Source organism: Scomber japonicus, chromosome 7 (assembly GCF_027409825.1).
Source record: "Scomber japonicus isolate fScoJap1 chromosome 7, fScoJap1.pri, whole genome shotgun sequence".
NCBI classification, from domain to species: domain Eukaryota; kingdom Metazoa; phylum Chordata; class Actinopteri; order Scombriformes; family Scombridae; genus Scomber; species Scomber japonicus.
In genome coordinates, this window is record NC_070584.1 from 10,545,965 (window position 1) to 10,569,636 (window position 23,672).

The 23,672-nt window shown below is 39.7% G+C and overlaps 3 protein-coding genes across 3 annotated transcripts; 1 reads left to right on the forward strand and 2 right to left on the reverse strand.

Annotated features, from left to right (window-relative positions):
- Positions 1 to 2,472: 2,472 nt before the first annotated feature.
- On the forward strand, positions 2,473 to 8,252 carry LOC128361490 (UDP-N-acetylglucosamine/UDP-glucose/GDP-mannose transporter-like). Its single transcript, XM_053321976.1, has 12 exons — positions 2,473 to 2,615; positions 2,909 to 2,942; positions 3,034 to 3,120; positions 3,235 to 3,302; positions 3,453 to 3,524; positions 3,681 to 3,749; positions 4,010 to 4,112; positions 4,836 to 4,928; positions 5,699 to 5,766; positions 5,999 to 6,077; positions 6,156 to 6,238; positions 6,850 to 8,252. Exons 1-12 carry the CDS (start codon positions 2,506 to 2,508, stop codon positions 6,953 to 6,955), a joined length of 972 nt encoding a protein of 323 aa, XP_053177951.1. The 5' UTR covers positions 2,473 to 2,505; the 3' UTR covers positions 6,956 to 8,252.
- A 2,969-nt stretch (positions 8,253 to 11,221) lies between these two features.
- si:ch211-121a2.4 (transmembrane protein 205) lies at positions 11,222 to 12,948 on the reverse strand. Its single transcript, XM_053322478.1, has 3 exons — positions 12,687 to 12,948; positions 11,939 to 12,102; positions 11,222 to 11,837 (listed from the first exon to the last, which is right to left on the reverse strand). The coding sequence occupies exons 1-3, from the start codon at positions 12,784 to 12,786 to the stop codon at positions 11,535 to 11,537; spliced, it is 567 nt and encodes a 188-aa protein (XP_053178453.1). The 5' UTR covers positions 12,787 to 12,948; the 3' UTR covers positions 11,222 to 11,534.
- A 1,676-nt stretch (positions 12,949 to 14,624) lies between these two features.
- On the reverse strand, positions 14,625 to 23,215 carry dhcr24 (24-dehydrocholesterol reductase). Its single transcript, XM_053322372.1, has 9 exons — positions 22,842 to 23,215; positions 20,774 to 20,929; positions 19,610 to 19,715; positions 19,008 to 19,126; positions 17,921 to 18,184; positions 17,693 to 17,836; positions 15,910 to 16,107; positions 15,652 to 15,830; positions 14,625 to 15,481 (listed from the first exon to the last, which is right to left on the reverse strand). Exons 1-9 carry the CDS (start codon positions 23,070 to 23,072, stop codon positions 15,328 to 15,330), a joined length of 1,551 nt encoding a protein of 516 aa, XP_053178347.1. The 5' UTR covers positions 23,073 to 23,215; the 3' UTR covers positions 14,625 to 15,327.
- Positions 23,216 to 23,672: the final 457 nt, after the last annotated feature.

The window sequence follows — 23,672 nt, forward strand, 5'->3', positions numbered from 1 at the left end:
GACCAGATTGATAGAGTGCACACTCTTGTTAAAGTTTTTGGATACCACCCCTCCACACAGAGCCATACAAGACAGTGTGAAATATATTTAAGATGTCCTGCTACCAGAAGTACTTTTTTCTTATATGAAACATAATTTTATGATAGATGATCTTGGCCATGCATGTTTTTCAATGATAGGCATGTTTAATTGTGTCCCTTGGAGACCTTATTGGTGAAAATTATTTAAGCAATGGCAAACTTTTATTATCCACTATCTTTTCTACTGTGTTCCTCTTCCTTCGTTTTTATAACCGGCCACACGTCATTCACTGGCTGCACAGAGCAATAATTTAGTATAATAAACCAGGGACTCAGTATGACAAGAGATCAAGTCACAGTTGCTGATGATAAACAGTATAGCTGTGAAACAATCAGTAAAGATCTCAGCGACAGTTCTGTTGTATCGTCAACATGCTTCTTGTGGCCTGTATGAATGTTGTCAGTGAGATACTTGGTTTGGACTTGATGAGGAATTTGGATGAGGAAACTAAGCAACAGCTGCAAGAGAAACCCAACAAAATGAAGTCTTCAGTGAAGATGAGACTTTATAAAGAGACTGAGTCACTATTGTCCCTGCCCAGTGCTGCGCAAATAACATCACTCTTCCTTCCCACTCACTTTCCTCTCATCTCATCCCAAGGCTGCCCAAACATCAGGAGCTGCAGTATGTGAAGCAGCTTTTCCTACTTCAACTTTCCATCGTCTCCTCTACATAGATCACCAGGAACTCGTCAGAGCAGACTACTGACTACTGCTTGGAAAAAACGGACCTGCAAATGGACTCTCAGAGTTCCCCCCCCCCCCCCCCTTAAATGAAAATCTGTTTTCCATTTCAGCAGTAAAGAGGTCTTGATTTAATGTTGTCTAAATCATTAACACACAGGAAGATTAAAACAACTAACACCCCACACACATATACATATGAATATGCATATGCATATCCATATGTATATGCATATGTATATCCATATTAACATACCTATACATATACAAAAAGCAGCAAGTGTGTGGGTGGGTGGGGGTGTCTGATAGATACTCAGATGGAGCTACTTGTTGCATTGAATTGTCCTAATTTGGGTGTATTCATTTTAAACTGGTTTCAGATGTTAGTGCTCTATTGTTTTTGAGTTGTGCAGCAGAAGATAAGTGGATCATTATGGTGCCTACATTAGTGATGAAGCTATTTGGATTTTTGAACAACAGTGATGCCAATATTTTCACAGCATTGCCCACACAGTTTCCATCTTCAACAGGACAATCTTTACAGTACATTGATTCAGTTGCACTGTAGGCTCAACATTCTTTGGCATATGAGACTGGTGGTACACTCAGGTAAGATGCACTAAAAGAGTGAGAAGAATGATGACCGTGCAAATAACAACAGTCTGTGTCCAACACACTTAAATGTAATGAAGTGATACTATAGTATAGGTGCCAGTTGAATGTAATTCATTGTGTGATTGTGATTCAAGTATTCGAGGAGAAATAAATGAGAAGCTAAATTATTTTTGTTCTACAAAATCTGATTGACTCTAATCAATAATTTGGCATAAACTGAGAACTGATCTAACTAATTTAGCTAGAATTAATGTTGTTAGAGGAGCAAAAGATATTTTTTAAAATGGTTATTGTAATAAATAAAGTTATTTGTCCTCCCATGAGGGGGAGTGGTGGTGAGTAAAATATTAGCTTCTAATCGGATGAAAAATGTGTAAAAGATGAATTACTTTTGGCAAGAAAGTAATTACATAACACATTTTAACATTACAGTAACCGCGTAGGTATGACAGGACACTGACAGGACACATGACACACTGTTCTCAGTTTCAGTTGTAATATTTTCATATTTACTTTATACCACTTAACCATGTCACTATTAGTTGTCACACTGCTGCTGCTGTTATGTAGGCCTATATGTGAAAAACACACGTTTGTAAATATAAATGTGAAAACAACGTGAAGCCTAGTAATTTTTCTGAAATGTAGGCTATAAAGTTCATAAAGTAGATAGGTATTCATCTTTCTACCTTCCGTCCTAAAACATACTTATAGCTGCCGACCTGTTGTGAAATTTGTCTCTTCCATAGTTGACCGTCTTCCATCGGCCGTCAAACTGTACCACTACTTAGCAGTGACCTGTGGACCTGATCACCAAAAAAAGATGCGAAGCAAAAAAGAAAGAAAAGTGGGTGTTTTAGAACCATACGAACCAATCATAACAGCGAGCGTTCCTTGGAAAGGGGCGTTCCTTTGTCTTACAGCCAATCATGTTAATGCATTGGAACGCCTCCGCCGCGGCTGCAAATCGTCGACGTCACCTCGAAATGTCTAGGTGTGTGAGTGAGTGGCCGCGCGCGTGCATGTGTTTGTGTGTGTATGTGTGTGTGTGTCGTTTGAGCTGGAGATGTGATGGCAGGGGGAGAGCCGACAGTCAGTGAGGAGTGAGAAACTTGTCGGCTCTGGGATGGCGGACAAACCTCTGACACTGTTCACGAAGCTGTTTGCCGCTGGGTTTTATGGACTAAGCTCGTTTTTCATCGTCGTGGTGAACAAAAGTGTCCTGACTAACTACAGGTAACGACTTTGTGGAGCTCTGTAACGGTCATAGTTGAGACGCTAATGTGAGCTAACGTTAGCCTAGCTGCTGGAAGTTGTCTCGGCTGGAAGCGAAGCCAGCACGGCACCGTTTATTAGCTAATGAGAGCCCAGTGGTACAGACTGAGACAGGAGAGCTCTACTTACACTGGTGTTTGAACAGGCCATATTTTAACCTAGCTACTTGTGTAAAGTAGAGTGTTAGCCACTGCAAGTTTAGCTTGTAAGTTGTATCGTTCATTGATTCTCAAGTTGTCTGTTCTGCTGTTCAGGTTCCCATCTTCAGTATGTGTCGGAATTGGACAAGTAAGTTGAAGGTTTTTTCCCTCTCAAAACCCATATTATTATTTGGCATAAGCAGAGCAACAGTGATTTTTATATTTCCGTGTGTGTGCAGATGTTGGCCACGGTGGTTGTGCTGTGGGTGGGCAAGGCTGCGAGGGTGATCAGCTTCCCAGACTGTGATGAGAGCATACCTCGCAAGGTGAGACCACCTGTGCATCTTTGTGTGTTATTGTAAAGTGATTTGTAGATCACCAGCGGTAGGGCAGCTCTTCTCTAACACAGCAACCGTGTGTATGTTTACCTGACTTTACAGACGTTTCCTCTACCTCTTCTTTATGTGGGAAATCAAGTCACTGGTCTGCTTGGAACCAAACGGCTGAAGTAAGTTCTCATCTCTAAACTATTCTGGCTCGATGCTAAAAGGATGTTAATTCAGTATTATTATCATGAGCTCATCTGGGCACGGCTGTTGATGTTTGGCCAACTTCAGTTTCAATGTGTCAATTAAAATTTATGTTTCTGTTCCACCAGTCTGCCGATGTTTACTGTCCTCAGGAGGTTCTCCATCCTATTCACAATGATGGCTGAGGGATTTCTGCTCAAGTGAGTTTTCACATGACAGATAACCCAGTTTACATTGTATTCAGTGTAACACAGCTACAGTAAAAGATGCCAAGCTTGCTCTTTGTGCTGTATTGGTGCCTTTTATTTGCAGCTCAGATTGAATTTCATTGCTCTACCGTCTTTGACCTTTGGCAGGAAGAAATTCTCCAGACCAGTCCAACTGACAGTATTTACAATGATCCTTGGGGCGTTCATAGCCGCAAGGTAAGTTCTACTGCATCCAGGTGTCCTGGCTGTTAAACAGACCAGAACTGTCTTCACTACAAAGGGTTGTCCTGTCCTGATAGGCCCTCATTATGATCATTTAAGTGATATTGTCCTCAGGGTCATTAGACACATGTTATATATCTGCAGTTAAAAGAACCTTTCTTTAACAGAGCATGCCCTCAAATAAATCATCAGTGACAGAGCGCTTATTTACTTCCTTAACACTTTCTATCGCTTTCTCTCATCTCTGCTCTTAGTGCTGATATGGCCTTTGACCTGCAAGGCTACGTGTTCATTCTCCTGAACGATGTACTGACTGCAGCCAACGGAGCCTATGTGAAGCAAAAATTAGATGCGAAGGTATGTGGCAGCACCACCCGATGAATAGTAACCATTGTTGGGTGGGAGCTGTTTTTGGCATTGAGCTGATGTTGGTGAATTTAAAGAACCCAAACTGTCCTTCAGCGTATGACTTAAAGGAACTCGGTGCATACAAACACTTTGAGTTGGTTCTTTTTACTCCACAGTACACTGATTTCATTATCACTGTTTATATGTTTTGTAGAGTTAGTATCAGTTTTGACTCCTGTTTATTCTACAAGGTTAATCTTAGTTGTACTTTAATTAAGTGCAATCATTTATTTTTTACACATTTTCTTACATTAGTTTTAACAGTCAGGTTACTGTAATTACAGTTTGAGCCAGACATGGCTTGTAGCTTGTTTTAGTTGCCTTCTTATGTCACATGAGCATACTACTCAGCTCTAACATTACAGCAGAGGCAGAACTGGTTCCAGATTTAGTCTGTTATGTCTGTAGAGCACCATCTGCTAGTACAGGGCTAAACAGAGAAGTGTGTGTGTGTGTGTGTGCTGATGAGAGATATTCTGAGAGAGTGAAAGATGGAGCCATGTAAGAGAGAATCAGACAAATGCAAACAAGAGGGTCTAGGTAGTGCAGAGGGCTGGACATGCATGACATCTGTATGCTAGTTAACGAGGAATGCACTGAAAGACTTGTGAATGACCCTCTCTGTTCTGGTTCTGCTTATTTTTCATGTTCCTGTTGCTCCCTGCCCAACAGGAGTTGGGGAAATATGGATTATTGTATTATAATGCATTATTCATGATAATTCCTACTCTGCTGTTGGCTCATCTGACTGGAGATATGCAAAAGGTAAGCAGTCTGTCTCTCCTGTAATTTGATCTGTCTGCTCTGTTAGCTCTTTTTGTAAAGTCTTTATGCAAACCAAACAGCGTGAACTGTCACAGATTTTCTAGGTTTAATGTGTGAGAAAAAGACAACACTTTAAGTAGGTTTATTGAGTGAAATGTAAGTCTTCAAAAAGTTGCTGAACCATCAAGTTAAGTGCTTGTATTACGTTTATTGGTTTGGTACTGATTAGTGTAAGTTACTGTGAGGTTTAATCCTAAATTCAAGTGAGTGTTCTTCTGGGTATGGGTGTGTGCTGTAAATGTGAGCTGTCTGTTTGTTGGTCAGTGTTGGCAGAGACCTTCTGGTTTGCCCAGCTGGGGCCCATCAGCCAAAAAGGCACAAAGCTGCTATTATGCACCTCGTAGAGTTATTACAGCAGCACCCACAACTTCCCTCAACTGAATAACCACAGCAGAGATACAGATGACTACCTTTAAAAGCTATCAGAAACTGAATGTTGGTCTTGTAATGTTGGCCTTACTAAACTCCCAAAAAATTTCACCAATAACTCCTCCAGTGTTTCTCTTGCATTTTCTGCTCTCATTTAATTCTCACTTCATTTCTTTTACTAGATGCTTAGTAGGGTACAATGACTGAAATGATTAACTAAGGAAACTGATTTACTTACTTACATTATTGTCTACCTATCTAGCCATACATCTGCTCTTTATTTAAGTTTTGTGTGTGTTATTGTGACTTTTGCTGTTCTTAAGTTGTGTTCCTGTTGTTAGGCTGTGGAATATGAAGGTTGGTCAGATGTCTTTTTCCTCACCCAGTTCATCCTCTCCTGTATCATGGGGTAAGATACAAGCTAAAACTTGTATGTGTGACACACATGCCTGTGCCAACAAGCAGGATTGTGTTTTGTGTGAACATCTGGATTACACTTAATTATGTGGAAATATCATTGTATCAGTAGCTGAATCTTTGCTTGACTGACTGTGAAGTTACAATGATCCTTTCATTACAGTGCTACGTTAAAATTGTGAAATCAAAGTGTTGAGTAACACTATGACATTGTCGTTTTGCAGGTTTGTTCTGATGTATTCGACAGTGCTCTGTACACAGTACAACTCTGCATTAACAACGACCATCGTGGGCTGCATCAAGGTAAGTAGCAGGTTTGTGGAAAGTAATAGTTAAACAAAATATAACACCAAAGAAATCAATGTTTTCTTCATTTTGCAGAATGTCCTGGTGACATATATTGGGATGGTTATCAGCGGAGACTACATTTTCTCTTGGACCAACTTCATAGGTTTGAATATCAGGTATGAACAACAGAGTTATTCTCTTACATGTACACACACACACATATATAGTTGTCGCGACATAAAGATTTTTTTCAAATATACACTCTCATATCTGTCAGGTGGCTTATTGAGTATCAATGGTAGCCACTGTATGTGTGCTGTGAAAAGAGTCTCCTGTCAGTCAGTGCAACAGCCTGAATCAATTTGCAGGAATGCGTAACTTGCATGATCTCATGCGTTTGTGTCCTTGTGCATGTGATACAAATAAAACAAGGCCCCAGTTGTAAAAGCATTGCTTTTCCCACTAGCGCTACCAGTGGCTACTACACAACTCCACAAGGTCCTTTTTAATATGCACTGAAAAAAGAGCTGATATCATAAAACATTACAAAACAAACATTGTGAGCTGTTTAGAATTTCTTAAATCAATCAAAACTGGTCCTCTGTTGTGTGAAGCTCACCTATGCCTGAGGACAGATAGGTTGCTGAGTTTCATGGAGTTTTGTTAGCATGTTGCATATGACCGGTGATACAAGCAATAACAGGATTTTCAAAATGTAGCGTGAATGTTTTTAATAGCCTCTTTAACAGCTCTTATCGTAACATGGTTTTCCTGTTTGTTGTTGCAGTATTGCAGCCAGTCTGGTGTACTCCTACATCACTCTCACAGAGGAGCAGTCCAACAAAGCAAGCGAAAACACCAAGTTGGACATCAAGGGCAAGGTTGTTGTATGACAGAGACACTGGATTTTTTTTAAAGCTGATGAACAGGGAAACTCTGTTTTTATAGTACAACTTTTATTTATGGAGTATTTCAGCAGCACGTGCGAGAAATTGATGGGAATTTATGGGAATCGTGTTGCAGTAACTTTTGCATATTTTTGTCTAAACGGAGGTAAACCATCACCAGAAGCTCCATCGTTCTCCTGCTGCTGCCATGGTTACGAAACCCTCCAGAGGGATTGTGGGCTGATTTTTAGACAGTGTTTTCATTTTGAATATTTGTATTTTGATACTGTACATGTGAGCGTTGAGAAGAAGGGAAACGTGGAACCAATAGTATTTATATTATATAAGATTCCAGACATTTAAAGGGTAAATGTTGGGATGACGTAATGTTTCCTGAACGCAGGACTGAAACAGCTGGAGTTATCAGTGGTTTTAAACAATGATGCGCGCTAGTGAGTTGTGCGACTAGTAAGTGATTTTAAAGGCACAATCCTTCTATTTTTTATTGCCTTTTCCATTTTTGCTGTTTACAAGGAATGTAACTCTGGATGCCTTCTAAGTGAGATGCACTGACACTATCATTATTTGTAATCTGTTGTTTCGGTCTTTGGTCTTACATTTCTTCTCAGTTTTTGCGCATACACTGTTATAAGCCTGTTATAGACAAATGGTAATGACAGTGATCTAACCTCATCCTCCAAACAACCAAAGTGGGTGGAGCAGTGGGCTGTCAGTTTTCAAGGATTGTGGCTTTAAATAATGTTGCTGCCTCCTTTCGGGAGATGAACAGTTTACATTTTTTCTCCCTCATTAATACAGAATGTGTGTTGTGGACTCTCCAAGGCTGTAACTGGTTCTCTCTATGCAGAATTAACAAACAGTACTTACAGTTTGTTATTTGTTCAAGGAGATCCATTTGTTTTTGTTTTTCTTGTTTTCTTTTTTTGGACACGATTTTATCGCACTTTTAACTGAGGTATCACCCACATAAAGGTGAAACTGAACTGCCTCATCTCCTGTTACATTCATTGTTGAGAATGAGATTATTGTACTCCCCTGAAATGTAAGTTTCAGGTTTTTAAGTATTACAGTTATCTAAACCTTTAATAGTCAGGTACGAGTGTGGACATTTTTTTACATTTTTATCTACATCATTTTATATTTATTACTTTTTTAGACTAAAAGTCGTTTTTGTAGGTGATGTGGCTTGTAAATTGTTGATGCTGTTCTCATCTCAAACACAGTAACCATGGATTTGTAGCTGAAATACAATGATGTATTTTTACATTAAAAAAACACTGATATGATATGTCTCTGTGGGGTTTATTGTTCAGGTGATATGTCCATAGCAAGTGGATCAGATATGGAGTATATTTAAATATGTCTCTCAACATCCAACCAGGGTTTGTAATTAAAAGCTACTTTAATTATTAGGGCACATTTTTTCAACTCTAGTCTCAAACTAGTAAGGCTGTTTTATAATTTTGATGTAAGGGTAAAGTAGCTGAGGCCCAGTTTTTATATCTAAGATGATGAACTACAGCAGGGTATTGGCTCCCCCTTCTGGCAAAACATGATATTACATTGGACCCACAGGATTAAATTTGACTCTGTTTGGGTCACTGGTTTTCAAATTGTGCTCCAAGGCCACATTCATGTCTAACAACTCTACCCCCCTCTGATCTGATATCAGTATTTCAAGATCGTGAGTGGACATTTTTGTGATAAATGTCTTAAAGTTTTCTTATCCCACACCTTTTTTTCTTTATAGAAAGTTGATACAGAAGGAAATGTGTGCAGTCTGTTTTCAGTGTCTGCAGGCACTGGATCAGAGTCAAGTTTGGGGGTCTGCCAGGGTTTATATTTATGCTGCCACTATGAGTCACTAAAGTCTGAAATGTTCATATCCTACACATAGGGCATTTAATAACAGCTCTTAGATATTTTTGGCCATTTTAAGTACAGCCAACATACATTACAAATGACTCTATGTATGAGTTGAGTATGACCACTCTACTTACTGGCAGAATCCAGTACACTAGAAAAAGCTGATTCTGCTTCTCCTGTTCATTTGAACTCCCTAAAAAAGACATAAAGCTGCAAGTCAACATTTCGAGTTTCTATTTAAATCCATAAAGTACAGAGATAAAGAGGAGAAAATGTGTCACTGCCCTACTCACAAACTGCACTGTACGGATACCATCTGAGCCAATTCAGCCTGCACAAATGTCTCCTGATCAAACACAATAAATAGATGTTAATAAAAACATGAGGAGAAATTGAGAGAGAACATATTTTAATACAAAAGGTAGACGATACATGTCAAAACATCTTTGATACAAACCCACTACCATTAACAGCTTGTGACCTTTGACCTCACTGGTCTTAAGGCAAACATTGAAAAAGGGCAAGTCTGTTTACATTCACTCCTCACCACTATATCTCAAACATAAAGGAACTGGCATACAAATCCACAAATGAGTGGTAAAAGAATCTCTTAAGTTTTAATAACTAAAATGCAGCTTTCAAATGACTTGAATTCAAAATATTCTATTAATTTTAACTGGCCGAGCTAACAGAAAAGAAAAACGATGGGTGTAAGATAAAACAACTTGGTAATATTGCATTGTCATTGCCAGTAGCTTTGTGACCCTGAATGGGCACATAATGAGCACCTTCATCAGTCCAGTCTGCATATATAAGAGGAATCTATACTCAGCTGCCTCTACTAAACTTTGGTGTACACAACAACACTCCACAAACACACCGACAGACGGGGTTCATTTTAGCGGCTACAACAAGGAGGGGTCATCATATCAGAGAAGAGTTAACATTTCAATGTGTGCAAAAAAGATGACTAAATATCTAACTGACCACAGATCCTCTCTATTCAAACTGACACCTGTCACAGCCCGACTTTAGAGGGAGACAAAGAGGAAAGGTTGACACACGACTTTGAACTTATATTTTGTTAAATAAATGATAAGTTAACCATGGGCAATTTAAATTCTGTAAATCAGTAACATCAGCAGTGTGTTGAGTGTTTTAATGAATGCAACGAACGAAGAAAAGAGAAGGAAAAAACTGTCACAAACAGCAAACAGTGCACCCAGCGAGAGAGAAAGACGGTTTATACAGCTGATGAGCATAAACACGGATGATAATCAATCAATCTGATGCACTTCCTGCTTCACTCCAGCCCAGGCAGGAAATCCACAGGGTTGTAGCACACATGTACTGCCAGAGAACACAACTCTACAATTCATAATGATTTGGCTTCAAATTCTAATCATAGCTGCATCATTTTCCCTCACAGCCAGATCTAAGAGCGTTATAAACCAAATCAAAACACTACTTGAAGTTGAGCTACAGAGTCTATAGGTCTGTAAAATCCTTCGCCACTACATGCAAGAGCTGATGTGATCTTCCCCTTTAGCACACTGCAAGGTCATCCTGGATGTGAAATGAAAGCTGAGCGCAGAGGTGTCATTCAGTCCAATTAGACCCACATCATCTCAGCAAGTCTCAACTATCCCATAAATCAACCATTCCAAAAAATGGTGCCTCTGTACTACCCGCTGGACCAAAGCTGTAACACCGTCCACCAGATAAGTACAACCATTACACCCGCTAAACTAAATGACTGTGTACTTCATAGTGATAGTCCCTTCCTCAGGGACACGCTGATGAATAAAGAGGAAATAAATAGAAGCTCTACATGAAGGACAGACTCAAAACACTGTAAAAGTTTATGAAACCAACTGTAAAATCTTTTAAATGCACAAACTGAAGGAACTTACAGGATTACACTGTGATCGTACTTTATATGATTATGATAAATAAACTTGATCGATTGATTAATATGTACCAATAATCAATCCACTGGCACAGGTGTGTTTCGGATGGGTTAAAAGTGGTATTGATTGTCTACCTAGTACAAGTGTCCTTTTTCGTTGCAGCAGCAGCCAGGAGAGCTAAAGATAGTCCGAGCATTCACTTTGAAACGTGAAGCACAGGTGCTCCAAAGGTAACATAAGTTAAAACAGGACAAACTTGTGACTCTAGATCAAAGTGTGACATCTGCTGGGGGTGAGTGATGTGTTGAAACTCTACCCAAACAGGACGAGCAGGACTGAGCGGCGCAATTGTGGCAGCTCCCTTAATTAAAAGTCTTTTTCTGTGGCTTAAAAATAAGAAAGTGCGGTGCGTTATGTGTTTTGTTTCCTGCTACTGTATACTGCAAGTTTATAAAAAACACTCCTCATGTTTTAGCTTCCTGTAAGGCACTGTACTGCTAGCTTGATGACTTCACCAGGCAGCAGTGCACAGCAGCCTCAGCCACACTAGGTGAAAGGTGAGACATTGCTCACACATTGCTCACATTGCAGGAGCTGATTCATCTCGTTTTCGTGACCATGATTGTCTCAAAACCAACAACAACAACAAAAAAAAAAAGAGGACCAAAATCTATACATGGAGGCTGACTTCTTCCATTATTTCCCAAGGAACAAGATCAACCTCACTGTTCATCTCATAACTAACAAGACAGAATGAAAGAAAGACGTGATACTTTACATAAAAAGCTTTACAGCGTACCGAGGTTCTCTGCCATGTAGCACAGACTGTAGAAGTTGCAGCCTATGCAGCAGAGGTTACACAGAGAGGACAGCAGTCTGTACAGCCAAAGACGACTGCTGAGGTGTCTGTACTTGACATCCGTCTCACACAGCTTGGCATAAGCTTCCCTGTTCGATGACAAGCCGATATCCTGACCCAGTCCGCACGCCTGCTCGATCAGGTGCATGTCCGCCATGATCTCTGACGCCATCTGACCAAACCACTGAGCGTTGACAGCTGCGACTGTCACTGACACAAAGAAGATGAAGATCTGTAGGAGGGGAATTAGAAGCGGAGGTTAAAGAAATATTCCCAAATAAGTCAGAGTAATAAACATTTTTGCAAAATGGTGATGTGGAACAAATTACACACCTGGAAAGCTTCTCTGTCGTCCAGCATGTCACTGGGATGGTACACTGCATAGATGGTGAGGTTAAAGAAGGCACAAGCTGAACCCAAGTGGAGGTAGAACGGGACAAGACGACTCTGAATAAACCCATATGTGTGTCTGTTTAGGTGGTTGTCCATCACAAAGCCTGCGCAGAAATCAGAACAACTCATTACACTCAAATATTCAAATAAATTCATAAAATAACATGGTCAAGAGGAGGTTGTTTTCTGATTACCTCTACTAGTAGGAGTAAGCATAATCACATTTCATAGTCTATTTACTGAAGGGTATATACACCTTAGTCACTGATTCAATTTCAAACACATACATTGCCTCTCTTCTTTGGTTTTAAATAGTGTAATACAAGACTGTATATGCACAAACAGCTTACAAGACAGAAACATAGGTTTTGTGGTTAAACAGGAAGCTGAGACGTTGAAATACACCGGGGGAGACGGGTCGTCAAAGGGTCAGCTCTACAAGCAAGCCACAAACATACTTTAATCCCACCAATGTCAGTTTGTGTAAATCCAGTGACAGAGCTACAGCAGCACTGAGTCTGGGTCTGGATACAGATATAAAAGTGAACCATAAACACAGGCTAGAGATATGACAAATATCTCAAACACTTCCCATACGCCTCCCTTACATTGTCTCAACACTTGAGTATCCAGTTTTTGTGTTCTTAGTTTCAGTGTGTCTGTAGGTGTGTGTCTGTGTGGTACCAACTTGAAATGAAGGTGACCCAGATCTGCATGCCCCAGTAGGTGGAGAGCAGTAGAAGCTGCAGCAGCTTGACTGTGTAGGTGGGCTCCTGGTCAGTAGACATGCTTCCCCCTCTGCCTCTCCTCCAGCCTGGACTCCACTGTCTCTCCAACACAGCACTGCCTGGAAAGGGCCTGGGTCTCCTCCTCTTTTTTTATTCGTCTGGAGGGCACTTGACTGTCCACTACAACGATCCTGTAAACACAATTAAGACTGTGACAAGAATGTAAGCAAATTGGAGAAAAGAGAAAGTGGAGTAACAACTTGAAGCCACTGCAGGGTTAACGTCATTTGCACATTACTGATATGCAGCCTGAAACTTAAGTGTACTCATCCACGCCTTCAGATAAGAACAACACACATGTTAATGGGCCAGATGAATAAAACAACCAATAGGTTTCTTTTTGAAATTGAAGTCAGTGCAGGACACGGTGTACCTGTATCTACGACAGAAACGTATGCAATGTTGCCAAGGAAACGGGGCTGCTGTGTTAACCTTACCTAATAGTGTGCAGCCTCTATCAGAAAAGTGCACATTTCAATAATGTTACCTACACGGCTAACTTAAGCTAGCCAGGGTAAATCAAAGTGTATGTGCTAAAAACAAACAGCGGTGCTCAATGATTCACCACTTTAACCGACTGACTGAAGGGGTGGCAACACGCACTCAAAGTCACCTTTGCAAACACGACCTATTTAATATAAGAAGCACACGATAATAAAACAACACGGACTAGCAACAGTTAGCTACCTTTAGGGTAAGCTAAAAGTTATAAAACTATCACTGTAGTTAAAGACGGGTTGCTCTCTGTTATGACTTTATGTAACCGATGTCTTTATATTCATAAGAGACAATTAATACTAGCTGTACTTATAATTGTATATAAACAACGTGCAGCATACCTTTCTTAGTAACTTCTAAGTAACTTCGAGCAGTTTGGTGCAGCGTGTCTCCAGCTCTAACAGCGACCCTCCCGCGGACAGTTAGCCTCCACAAGTCACTCTCACAGCGTGAAGAAGGCGGAACCGCAGCTACAATGAGCTCTGGAAAATCCAGTAAGGCCGCCGGGATATCCTACTAGTGGCGCTGTCAGATCCTGGCCTCTCCCGCTTAACTTTCTACCACCAGATGCAACCTCCTCTGAACCCCCCAAAACTTTCAGGTAGTGATGAGAATTACTACTCTTTGAAGGGCGCAGGTAGGTAGGGGGCGGGGTGTCATTAGGTTTATCTGCAAAAGAGTCCTTAAATTAATGATAAGATGGTAGTAAGATTTTGATTAGATTTAAACTTAGACATCCCACCAATATGATTTAATTTCGTATGTGTCCCAAGTTTAGCAGCCCTAAATTACTCGTATTGGTAGACCTTATATCAATGATCTGTATTGTAAACATTACACAAGGTGACGCCCCTGCTTTGTAAGTGAATTTACTGTGGCATTCACGTGATATAATAATAATCGGAAAAAAGACTATCCGAACTGGATTTGGCGCACGATTTGTGTCCCCTCCTGTTTCCATTAAATGTAGCTGGTAAAACTTGTATACTTTTACTTAAGTAAAAAAATTGTAATCAAGTATTTTTATATTGTTTTACTGATACTTAAAATGATCTATGTCTTCCTACACTGCAACAGGGCTAGAACCAGTACAAAGCTGTCTACTAGCCCCACATCACAACAGAAACACTTTAACACAACCTTATGTACTTACTCTTTCTGTAGCTTTTTTAAACATTAAATTATGTTTAATAGCAAAGGATTTTCTTCATTTATGCAGCCACGTTCTCTGCTTTAGACTCAAACGGACAAACAAAAGAAACAAAGAGATTACACTGCTGTTATTTATATAAAATTTATATCTATACTTAAAAAAAGGGCAAGAGAATGATATGTATTGCAGTTTTTTAATTTCATCCAATTTTTCTTCATTAATACAGTCCGGAGGATCTCATTTGGATATCAAAATAATAGCCTATAAGTTACAAAATAGATTTTTAGGACTCAAAAATTCACTGACAATTATCAAAAATGTATGTATTTATCGGATGCTAATTAGGAGGTCATGTTTTCTATGTGCATGGCACTTGGGAAATGAACAGTAAGGCTGGGCTGTTAATACAATATGTAATAAGAAATATGCAAAAAGACTGCAGTGAACACTAGATAAGCTAGACAAACATACAAAAGTTGTCTAACATGCACACATTAAAACATTAAGGGGGCAAAGACAATTTGGTACAATATGCTCTCAAGTTACACAGAATGGTTTGAATCAAGCAAGGAATGTCCATGAAAAGGGAAAAAAAGAGAATACATTCATGATGTAAAAGCATTACGATGCTTGTGTTCCTGCTTCACATTTATAGGAGAACTCTGAAGACACAATCTAGGTGAAAAAAATAAGTATTTAAGTTTGTAATAGTGTGTTAAAAGCTTAATTCCACCTTAGATAATGCTGTATCTTTGTGTCAAATTGCTGTTTCATTTTGCAGAAACATCCCAAAACCAGTAACTGTCACCGAGCATGAGCTGCAGCGATGGCTGACAATGTCTCAGTGTATCACGGGGCTGAGCTCAGATATCAGCCAGATGTCCTGTAGGTCAGTGTCGGGCAGATTTACAGATTTTGTTGTAAACCTCTGGGAAGGCCTCCTTACAGCCTAGTTCCTCTCTCAGTCTGTGATAAAGCTGTCCATCGAACATCTCCCAAAACTCTTCACGGTCCATGTACACATCTGCGTACAGCATCTGGAACCTGTGGGAGGAAGTTGGCATATGGACGGCAGATGTGTCAGAGTAATAGTACATTTAAATGCAAGCAGAAGAGATGCTATGCACAATATAAAAACAACATTTCTGTCTGATGAACATAAGAAAACAAATGACACATATATATCACCTGACTTTCTGAATTTTGAGACTTACCCATGCACATCTCTGACAAACTTCTCCAGCTGACGTGTTGATGCTTTAGCTTCAAAGTGTTTGACTCTTGGTTCTCCATAAGCCCCAATATCCACATACAACTCCTCTTCTTGACCTTTGGGGTGAACCATCCCTCTGCCTGGTTGCAACAGGAATGGGCACAACCACAGAGGGTAGACCTGAAATAATAGAAATATTGTTGAATTCATGAATTCAGGAGTGTTGAGTATAGACAGGAAGTATTTGGTGGATTCCTACATCGATGTCCTCGTGAAAGCGCGTGATGGCAGCCTGCAGATGCTTCATAGGTATGAGCATGTCCTGGACCACGTGGTGCTGTTCATAAAGCCGTCTGATGGTTTCCCCCTGGGTGAGCTTCAGCAGAGAGATCTTAGGAGGAACCATCCAGCCAAAAAGCCAGCGGAACACCGGGTTGTTCCCGAAGGGGATGATATCCTGGAGAAAAGACAGAGATATACACACATTAAAAGATGGTTCTGAAGTTGCTTCCTGTGAGGCAAATATATTAATATTCATTTATCAAGAAAAAAAGCTAAACATTTGCAGATTTCAGCGTCTCAAATGCGAGTATTTGATTAACAAGTTAAGTTTTGAACTGTTGGTTATACAACAGGAATACTTTAAAAATGACACCTTCACCTCTGGAAACATGGAGTGTGACACTTCAAGCACATTGCTTCAGACTGAGTCTGTTATTCTTGATATCCCATTAAAACTACATATGCATTGAGAGCTACAGTGTGCGGACTTGGCCGATAAATTAAAAAATAATCACTACTGAATACTTTATTGTAAAATTGAGATAGAAGAATTTACAGAATTGAAATATTTTACAATGGAAAAAAATATTTGTGGTTTAAATGTCCTTCTTTGAAATTTCCAAAAACTCCACAGAGTTTCATTACAGACTGAAATATCTCAACAACTATTAGATTAATAGAAATATTGTACAGACTTTCCAGCAGATTTTTGTTATGACTCTGCTTAGTGTACAGAGCTAATTAGCATGCTAACACCTAATGGAAATGGCTTTTCCTTTAAATAGTGTTACATTTCTGCCAGAGAATTTGTCATGATGTTTTACCTGTTTTTACTTGTTCCTGCTAGTCTGTCTGTGTTTGCTGTCAAAATGTCTTGGTTGATCCCGATTTATTTTTATCATGTTTCTTGAACTTGTTTTTCTTTCCCTGTTTATGCAGTTGAATTGTCCTGTTGTGTTACTGTTGTCCTGCTTGTTGTTTGATTGTTGCTCATATGTGTTATGCTTACATCCATTTTAGCTCACATTTGTTCTACTCCTGTCTAACTGCTCTGTAACTGTTTCTTGATCTTGATTTTAGGCTGCCAACTCACTGGCCAGGGACAACAGATGAAAACTAGCCTGTGGGCTAATTCTGGCATATTTACATATATGTTTATTAATATGCACTGCCCCCCCAAATAAACTAATAAAATAAAATAAAATAAAATGTATCCATAAGTGCAGAAGAAGCTATAAATTCAGTTGCACTCCTCTTATCTTCCACCAGAGGGAAGTCCCAAGTCACCCACTAGTGCCCAAACTGTCTCATGTCACAATGTCCAACACATCATTGATTTCCATTACACACTGTTGATTAATGATCAGCTCTGTTTCTGTCTGGTCACTTTCCTATGTGACACTGTCTGCAAAAACAAAGTCCTTTCGGGAACAGAGAGCACCCAAAAGCCCATCGGTAGCTTCCTCAGATATCTGTCAAACCAACACTATGCATAATTCATCACACCATTTACTGTTACAGAAAAGAAAGGATGCCACGCCCTTCTCTCTAATAGCTAATGGTGTGTATATGGGAGTTTGTGTGTGTGCGACAGAAAGAGCATTAGAGTGTAATAAAGAGAAGCGAGGAAGCGGTTTGTACAGGAAAATGATGACAAGCTAAAATTTGGCAGATATACACAGTCTTTCACTCCTTTAATGTAATGTTAGGGCTAATGGAAACACAGTGCCTGTATATGTGTGCATATGTCTTGTAAGTACCTGAAGCTCCCAGAAGATGCTGCGTGTGTGTCTGTGGTAGTAATGTCTGAGAGGGATGTACTCGATTCCGCTGTAGTCGCCTTTCATGTAGCTCTCCACGTGTTTAAAGAACCAGGGTTTAAAGTGCAGTCCAATTCTGTTAATCTGATGTTAAAGAGAACAAAAATGGAAGTTAAATATGAGAAAATCTGTGAAACACATCAGCATACACGCTCACAAACACCTTACCTTATCAGGCTCTGCGTGGTCAGTCATGGTTCCTGTCATGATGACCGCGGTGTCCAGTGAGTACTGGATTCCCTCTACAAATGTGTTGTCCTTGTTTTCCGATGCCTCTGTGAAGCGTTTACAGATGTTCTCCAGCCCTTTGACCGGCTCGTAACGTAGCTTCACCCAGGGCTTAGCTGGGACGATTTTAACCTCAGCAGCAACCAGGAACCCCAGAGTTCCACAGGACCATGGGACGGCATGGAAGAGGTCTGAATTCTCCTCCTGTGTGAGTCACAAGACAATTGCATTTTCTGTTAGAACAAGAACAAACTGTACACAGATGTATGACACATTAGCAGTGATGAATGTGGTCTCTGCCTTCTAGGTTTCTAAGGTTAGACTACTTGTCTTGCGTGTCAGGTTTTAAAACTAAACCATTAGAAAACCTCACAGCATCATTATATCACCACACAAAGAGACAGCTGCTCGACACCATTTTACCTCACACTGAAATTCTGGGGCTTATGTCACAAGTTCAGCTTAGTGTTTCATCCTTTGGGTTATGAGGCTAGGGTTGCAATCAATGATTATGTTCATGCTTATTATCTTCTCAATTAATTACATGATCATTTAGTCAATAAAACACACAGAAAACAGTGACAAATGCCCATCATGATGGATAAGCTGCGCAAAAAAATGCCTGGAGGAAAGAAAAGAATGCCTGAATATTTAATTTAGAATTTACTGATCTAGATTTCTAATAAACAAAAGTGTGTATAGTTTTTTTTATTTCTCATTCTCATCTCATGGATTTTATCCAAGAAAAAAAACAAGACAATTTGTGCAAATAACAAGCAGCTGCAATCAGCATTATTTAGTCTCCTAGTGTGTTTAACTCCCTGTGCAGCATAGGTTGCCATAGTGATATTACCATGGTTATCCCCTGAAAGAGTGTGATACCAGAAAAAAACTTGAGTCAAGCCCAACAGTGGATAATCTCCCTTCATGGTACAGTCCCCTGGATGCACAGGTACACACACACACACACACACACACACACACACACACACACACACACACACACACACACACACACAGTGATCACCTCAGTGCAGCGAACTAAGCTGCCATCTGCTAAAACCAGCTCATATGCGACACAGATGTGCTGGAACAGCCCATAAATATGAGAGGATGACTCGATGCCTGTACCCATCACCAAACCACCTGCGAGAGGAGAGAGAATAAAAGATTTATTCTGCAGCAATTCAATTTCTTCCCAGATGAGAACAATAGTGGGCAAGCACAGAGTAGAAACAGTGTCTGCCTGCTGTGAGTGTATATGTGCAGAAAGAGCCTGCCTGGACATCAGGATAAATGAATGTACCACAGCCTGATGGGAAAACATTAGATTGTTGATGCACAGTTTATGGCATCAGGAAATCCATTATGAAACCCGATCCAGGGGTGCTTCCAACACTGCAGCCATTTCCTCCCAGTTTCGTCTTCTGAGCTACAACGTCAATCTTCTAACATGATTAGAGAAGTCGCAGAGGCTCTAAACAGGATGCAGTGATTGATGAATGAGATGCAGGATCTACATCAGTGAGCAATGAGTTGTGGAAATCATCATCTCTCTATTTCTGGAAACCTGAGAGCTACAGATGATGATTCCCCTGGAAAATAATGCACAATATATAGACTACATACCCACAGTAAGGTCATCCAGCTCAGGCAACACCGGCAACGTCCAGCCAATAGAGTTGAGGAGAGCGGTGACTTGACCCATGTTGGCCAGCGGCTCCACTCTCACCACCTAAAAAACAAAAGGTCCTGCATCACACCACATCCATTTTTATACATATTTAAAAAGAAAAATTACAGCTTCTGCCTTATTTTTGATGTTCTGGTCATCATTCATATTGGTTCATTGTAAAATTGTATTCTCCAAGTTAAATGCCCAATAGAAAATCCAACAGGGTAACACAAGATGTAGTAGTAGTGTTTATTACTACTACTACTACATCTTTTACTTTTATCTTTTGTACCTTATTTAGCTTTTCACTCACACATATTTCCTATGTGATGAGGATGTATTACATTTTTGGGTGCACTAACTTTCAGTTTTACTTCAAAATGAAACGGTTTAAGTAATTTGGCCAACCTTCCTAATCATCTGACGCCTCCGCTCTGTTGGCCTGTTGAAGGGTTATCTTTCTCAATTGCTGCTTTGATGAGTATAATGTAATTGTAGGCAAAGAAATGGTGGACAGAACATCACCACAAGAGTGTTTAGCCATGCTAGCAGATCTATTGTTATTATTTGTATTTCCTTTTTATGTTGGCTGTCCATCTACTTTCTCATAACTGTGTTTAGGTAATACTTCCAGGATGGCCTTGATGTTGTGCATGCTGGCTCACTGAGATGGCTAATTGGGACACTTAATGAAAGTGAGAGATTGTTAATATTATTTGATACACCTGTGCTGAAGTCTGTGAGTAATTGATTGGAAATGGTCTAATGACTAGGTAGATATGAAAATATGACTCTGACTATTTTCTAAATATTTTTTTATATATATATAGACAGAAAAATGCTCATTAAAGTCTTCAAATGTCCTGTTATGTCAGATCAACAGTACAAAAGTCAAATATATTAATTTTATTAGAATGTATGACACTGAAAAATGTTAAATTTTCACATTTGAGAAGCTGCAATTTGGCATATTTTCTCAAAATTGACAAAATAAGTATTCAAATATCAAAATAGTAGATTCATTTCCTTTCAATCAATTAATTGCAGCTCTATTTTAAACATTTCACAGATTCATAAAGCAGTTGAAAACATGACTTGTATGTGTAGGTTCTTCCTACCTGCCCCTTTGTGTCCACCTCCAGAATGTCCATCATATTGATCATGATGTTCTTGTGGGTTTTCTTATATTTGCCCACTCTGAGAGATACAGTCAGCCAGCCAGGTCGACCCGTACACATGTAGGTCTTACCCCCCTCCTTCCTCCACTCGCGCACCTGAAATGTGTCAGAATAGTTGATGCAGAGAGGTACACAACAACAGAGTGTGGCACTCACCTATTCTACTACAGTCCTGCATACTAAGACTTTCTTGGAGTTCAAAGTATGTTGTGTAAAAGCTGACACACTTTTAAAAATTCATTTATCCCATTGTGTGCTTAAATATAAATATTGGAAAAATTACTAAAATATCTTTACCAAGTTCTTTAATATTTCATTTCTCTCACACTTAGATTCTAACAGAATAACATAACCAACTAACACACTATTTATCAGACATGATTTCCACAGTATATGAAAAGTCACTGTGTTTTGTAACTGGACTGGTTGAAAGGGAGTCTAGGGCAGAGGTTTTAAGTTACACTGTGTGCCTCCCCTCAGATAAAGCTTGGTCGTGCTTAGTTTTGCTCACGACATGGATTCTTATGGGATCATGATTATGTTATTCAATGTTACAGCCACTCAATATTTGAGTCAAGATAGCCTGGTATTACTGTTTGACATAACTTCAGACTAAATCAAATACATAAAAACATCTGTCTGAAGGTATTTAATACTTTCTGACTCTGTGGGAAAACTACTGTGTCCCAGAACTATCTCTTAAACCAAATCACAAACTTTTAATATATTCTATGTGATTTCCTTTTGATAACTTATCTAATACTATTTCACTTCACTGAGATTCCCAGGCTGAAACTGCTTAGAGACCCCCCCCCCCCCCCCCCCAGGGAGGCCCACTGCTCACTTTGGAAACCTCTGCTCTAGAGGGAGCTGTGTGAAGAATAAACCCTTATCAGTTTGGACACAACAAATGTTTAACAGAAAGCTTGCGTCACAAACTGGGGGAGGTGTATATTTGGCGTTAATGAAGAAGGCAAGGTATAATGATGATGATATCAGTTTACATTATAGTAATTGTAGGATCCAGTGTGGAGCTTTATCCACACTAGTAGGGACCTTCTAGGGATCTTCTGCTGCTTCAATTTAGGCCATTCCTTTTCTAAATCTGTCTGTCACAAGTCCCCAAACTTTATGGAAGTGCAGCACTATATTACTGGAGTGCCTCATTTTGTTAACCCCATTATGCCTATTATGAAAGTAGTTGTTAGACTGTGGCAGTTTGACCCAGAAGACTTTGAATTGCTAGTGAATGAAATAAAACATATTTTGATCATTTAACATTAGCCTGTTGCATAAAGCAGATAAAAAAGGATATAAAACACTTGTGTAATAATTGATTGAATGATTGATAAGGAAGCAGATAAAGCAACTGCATCAATGGTTAATCTCTTACACCATAATGTACTGCTGACAAAGTTGCTTATGATCCATGAATTCTACACTGTTTTAACACACAGTGTGCACTATCCTATTTGACACAGAAAGCCAGTGTTATGGAGGTGTTTTACTACCCATGATTCCTTGCAAACATGAACACATGTAATATCGATAAATCACCTTTCTATTCATCATAGCCTATTTGTAATGCAGGATAAATATTCAATAACAATTGCATGTGATTCAATGTGTCATTATTACTAACACATAGGTGCTAATGAAAGGGATCTCATGCATAAAGCCAACAGGAATGGTGTTGTGCATCTGATTTAGGACATTTAACTGGATATAATCTGGATTAATAAAGCTCCATTAGATCACATTTGAATTCTGCTTAAATAACATGTGCCATTCATTCTAAATTAGAGCTACTAATACTACTATACCATAACTTTTGCACGATGTTTGATGGTTTTCTTAAAGTTATTGATCGCACATGTTTATAACTGTATTTTAATGTGAGAATAAGCCTCAGACTACACACACACACACACACACAAACAAACACACACCTGTGCACACTACTAGCTAACTGACCGACTGACTGACTGACTGATGGTGGCTTGCTCACCTGTCGCTGAATGTCTCTCACACGCTGGTCGTGCAGTTTGGGCGCAGAGCACATCTTGAAGATCAGCCATGCCCGCACATAATAATACACATCAAATATGACGGAGAGCGGCAGGAGAAACAAACAAACAAATATCCACCTCTGGTGGATGATCACATAGTCGAGACCTTTGACTTTGATCCACAGCAGGAACATAACGACCAGGCCACCTAAATACAATAGCGAATCCATCGTTTCTGGATCAGATCGGGTCTAAAAACTGTAAAAAATGTGGTTCAGTTTTTAGTCAGACTTCCACTAACCGCTGGACATTAATGTGGGTAAACCCCGCATTGATTATTCCAACCCCAAAACCAGACTCCTCATCACCCCGTCACTGCGATAGGTGAGCGGTGCCTCTGATTCACGCGGATTGGTCGATATTGTCATAAGGGCGGGATCGTTCCTCGACGCTTCACGTTGATTGGTGTACTACGTAACTGTAGGGAGTTAGACAGCAGTAGCCTTTCTGAGGTTTAACCAATCATAAAGCAGAACAACTGTCACACCATCCGGCCATTCCTCAAGGATCTGTTACAACCATGGTTACAACACTGTTCAGATTATTATCAGCCACAATTCAAGATAATACAAATACAGTTTAATAGTGGCAATTTGAGTATGAACTTATGTCACAGTTCATGCACAGATGATTTAAGAACATGTTGCATGCATCCCAAAACTTTTATATCGTTCATTGCATAAATGCAGGAGAATAGCTTTCCCCCATTCTGCTCCTTTTAAATCCATACCGTCATGCATAGCCTTACAGTAGGCTATATATAATAATAA

Bases quoted from the DNA above. Each gene is read 5' to 3' on its own strand.
- LOC128361490 (XM_053321976.1), top strand. From the start codon at position 2,506: ATGGCGGACAAACCTCTGACACTGTTCACGAAGCTGTTTGCCGCTGGG. The intron at 3,121-3,234 runs GTGAGACCACCT...CTGACTTTACAG, and splicing joins ATGAGAGCATACCTCGCAAG to ACGTTTCCTCTACCTCTTCT. The intron at 3,750-4,009 runs GTAAGTTCTACT...CTCTGCTCTTAG, and splicing joins GGGGCGTTCATAGCCGCAAG to TGCTGATATGGCCTTTGACC.
- si:ch211-121a2.4 (XM_053322478.1), bottom strand. From the start codon at position 12,786: ATGTCTACTGACCAGGAGCCCACCTACACAGTCAAGCTGCTGCAGCTT. The intron at 12,103-12,686 runs GTTGGTACCACA...ATTTCTGCGCAG, and splicing joins CTGGGTCACCTTCATTTCAA to GCTTTGTGATGGACAACCAC. The intron at 11,838-11,938 runs GTGTGTAATTTG...CCCCTCCTACAG, and splicing joins ACGACAGAGAAGCTTTCCAG to ATCTTCATCTTCTTTGTGTC.
- dhcr24 (XM_053322372.1), bottom strand. From the start codon at position 23,072: ATGGATTCGCTATTGTATTTAGGTGGCCTGGTCGTTATGTTCCTGCTG. The intron at 19,127-19,609 runs GTATGTAGTCTA...CTCCTCTCGCAG, and splicing joins GCTGGATGACCTTACTGTGG to GTGGTTTGGTGATGGGTACA. The intron at 15,482-15,651 runs GTAAGTCTCAAA...TTCCTCCCACAG, and splicing joins TTTGTCAGAGATGTGCATGG to GTTCCAGATGCTGTACGCAG.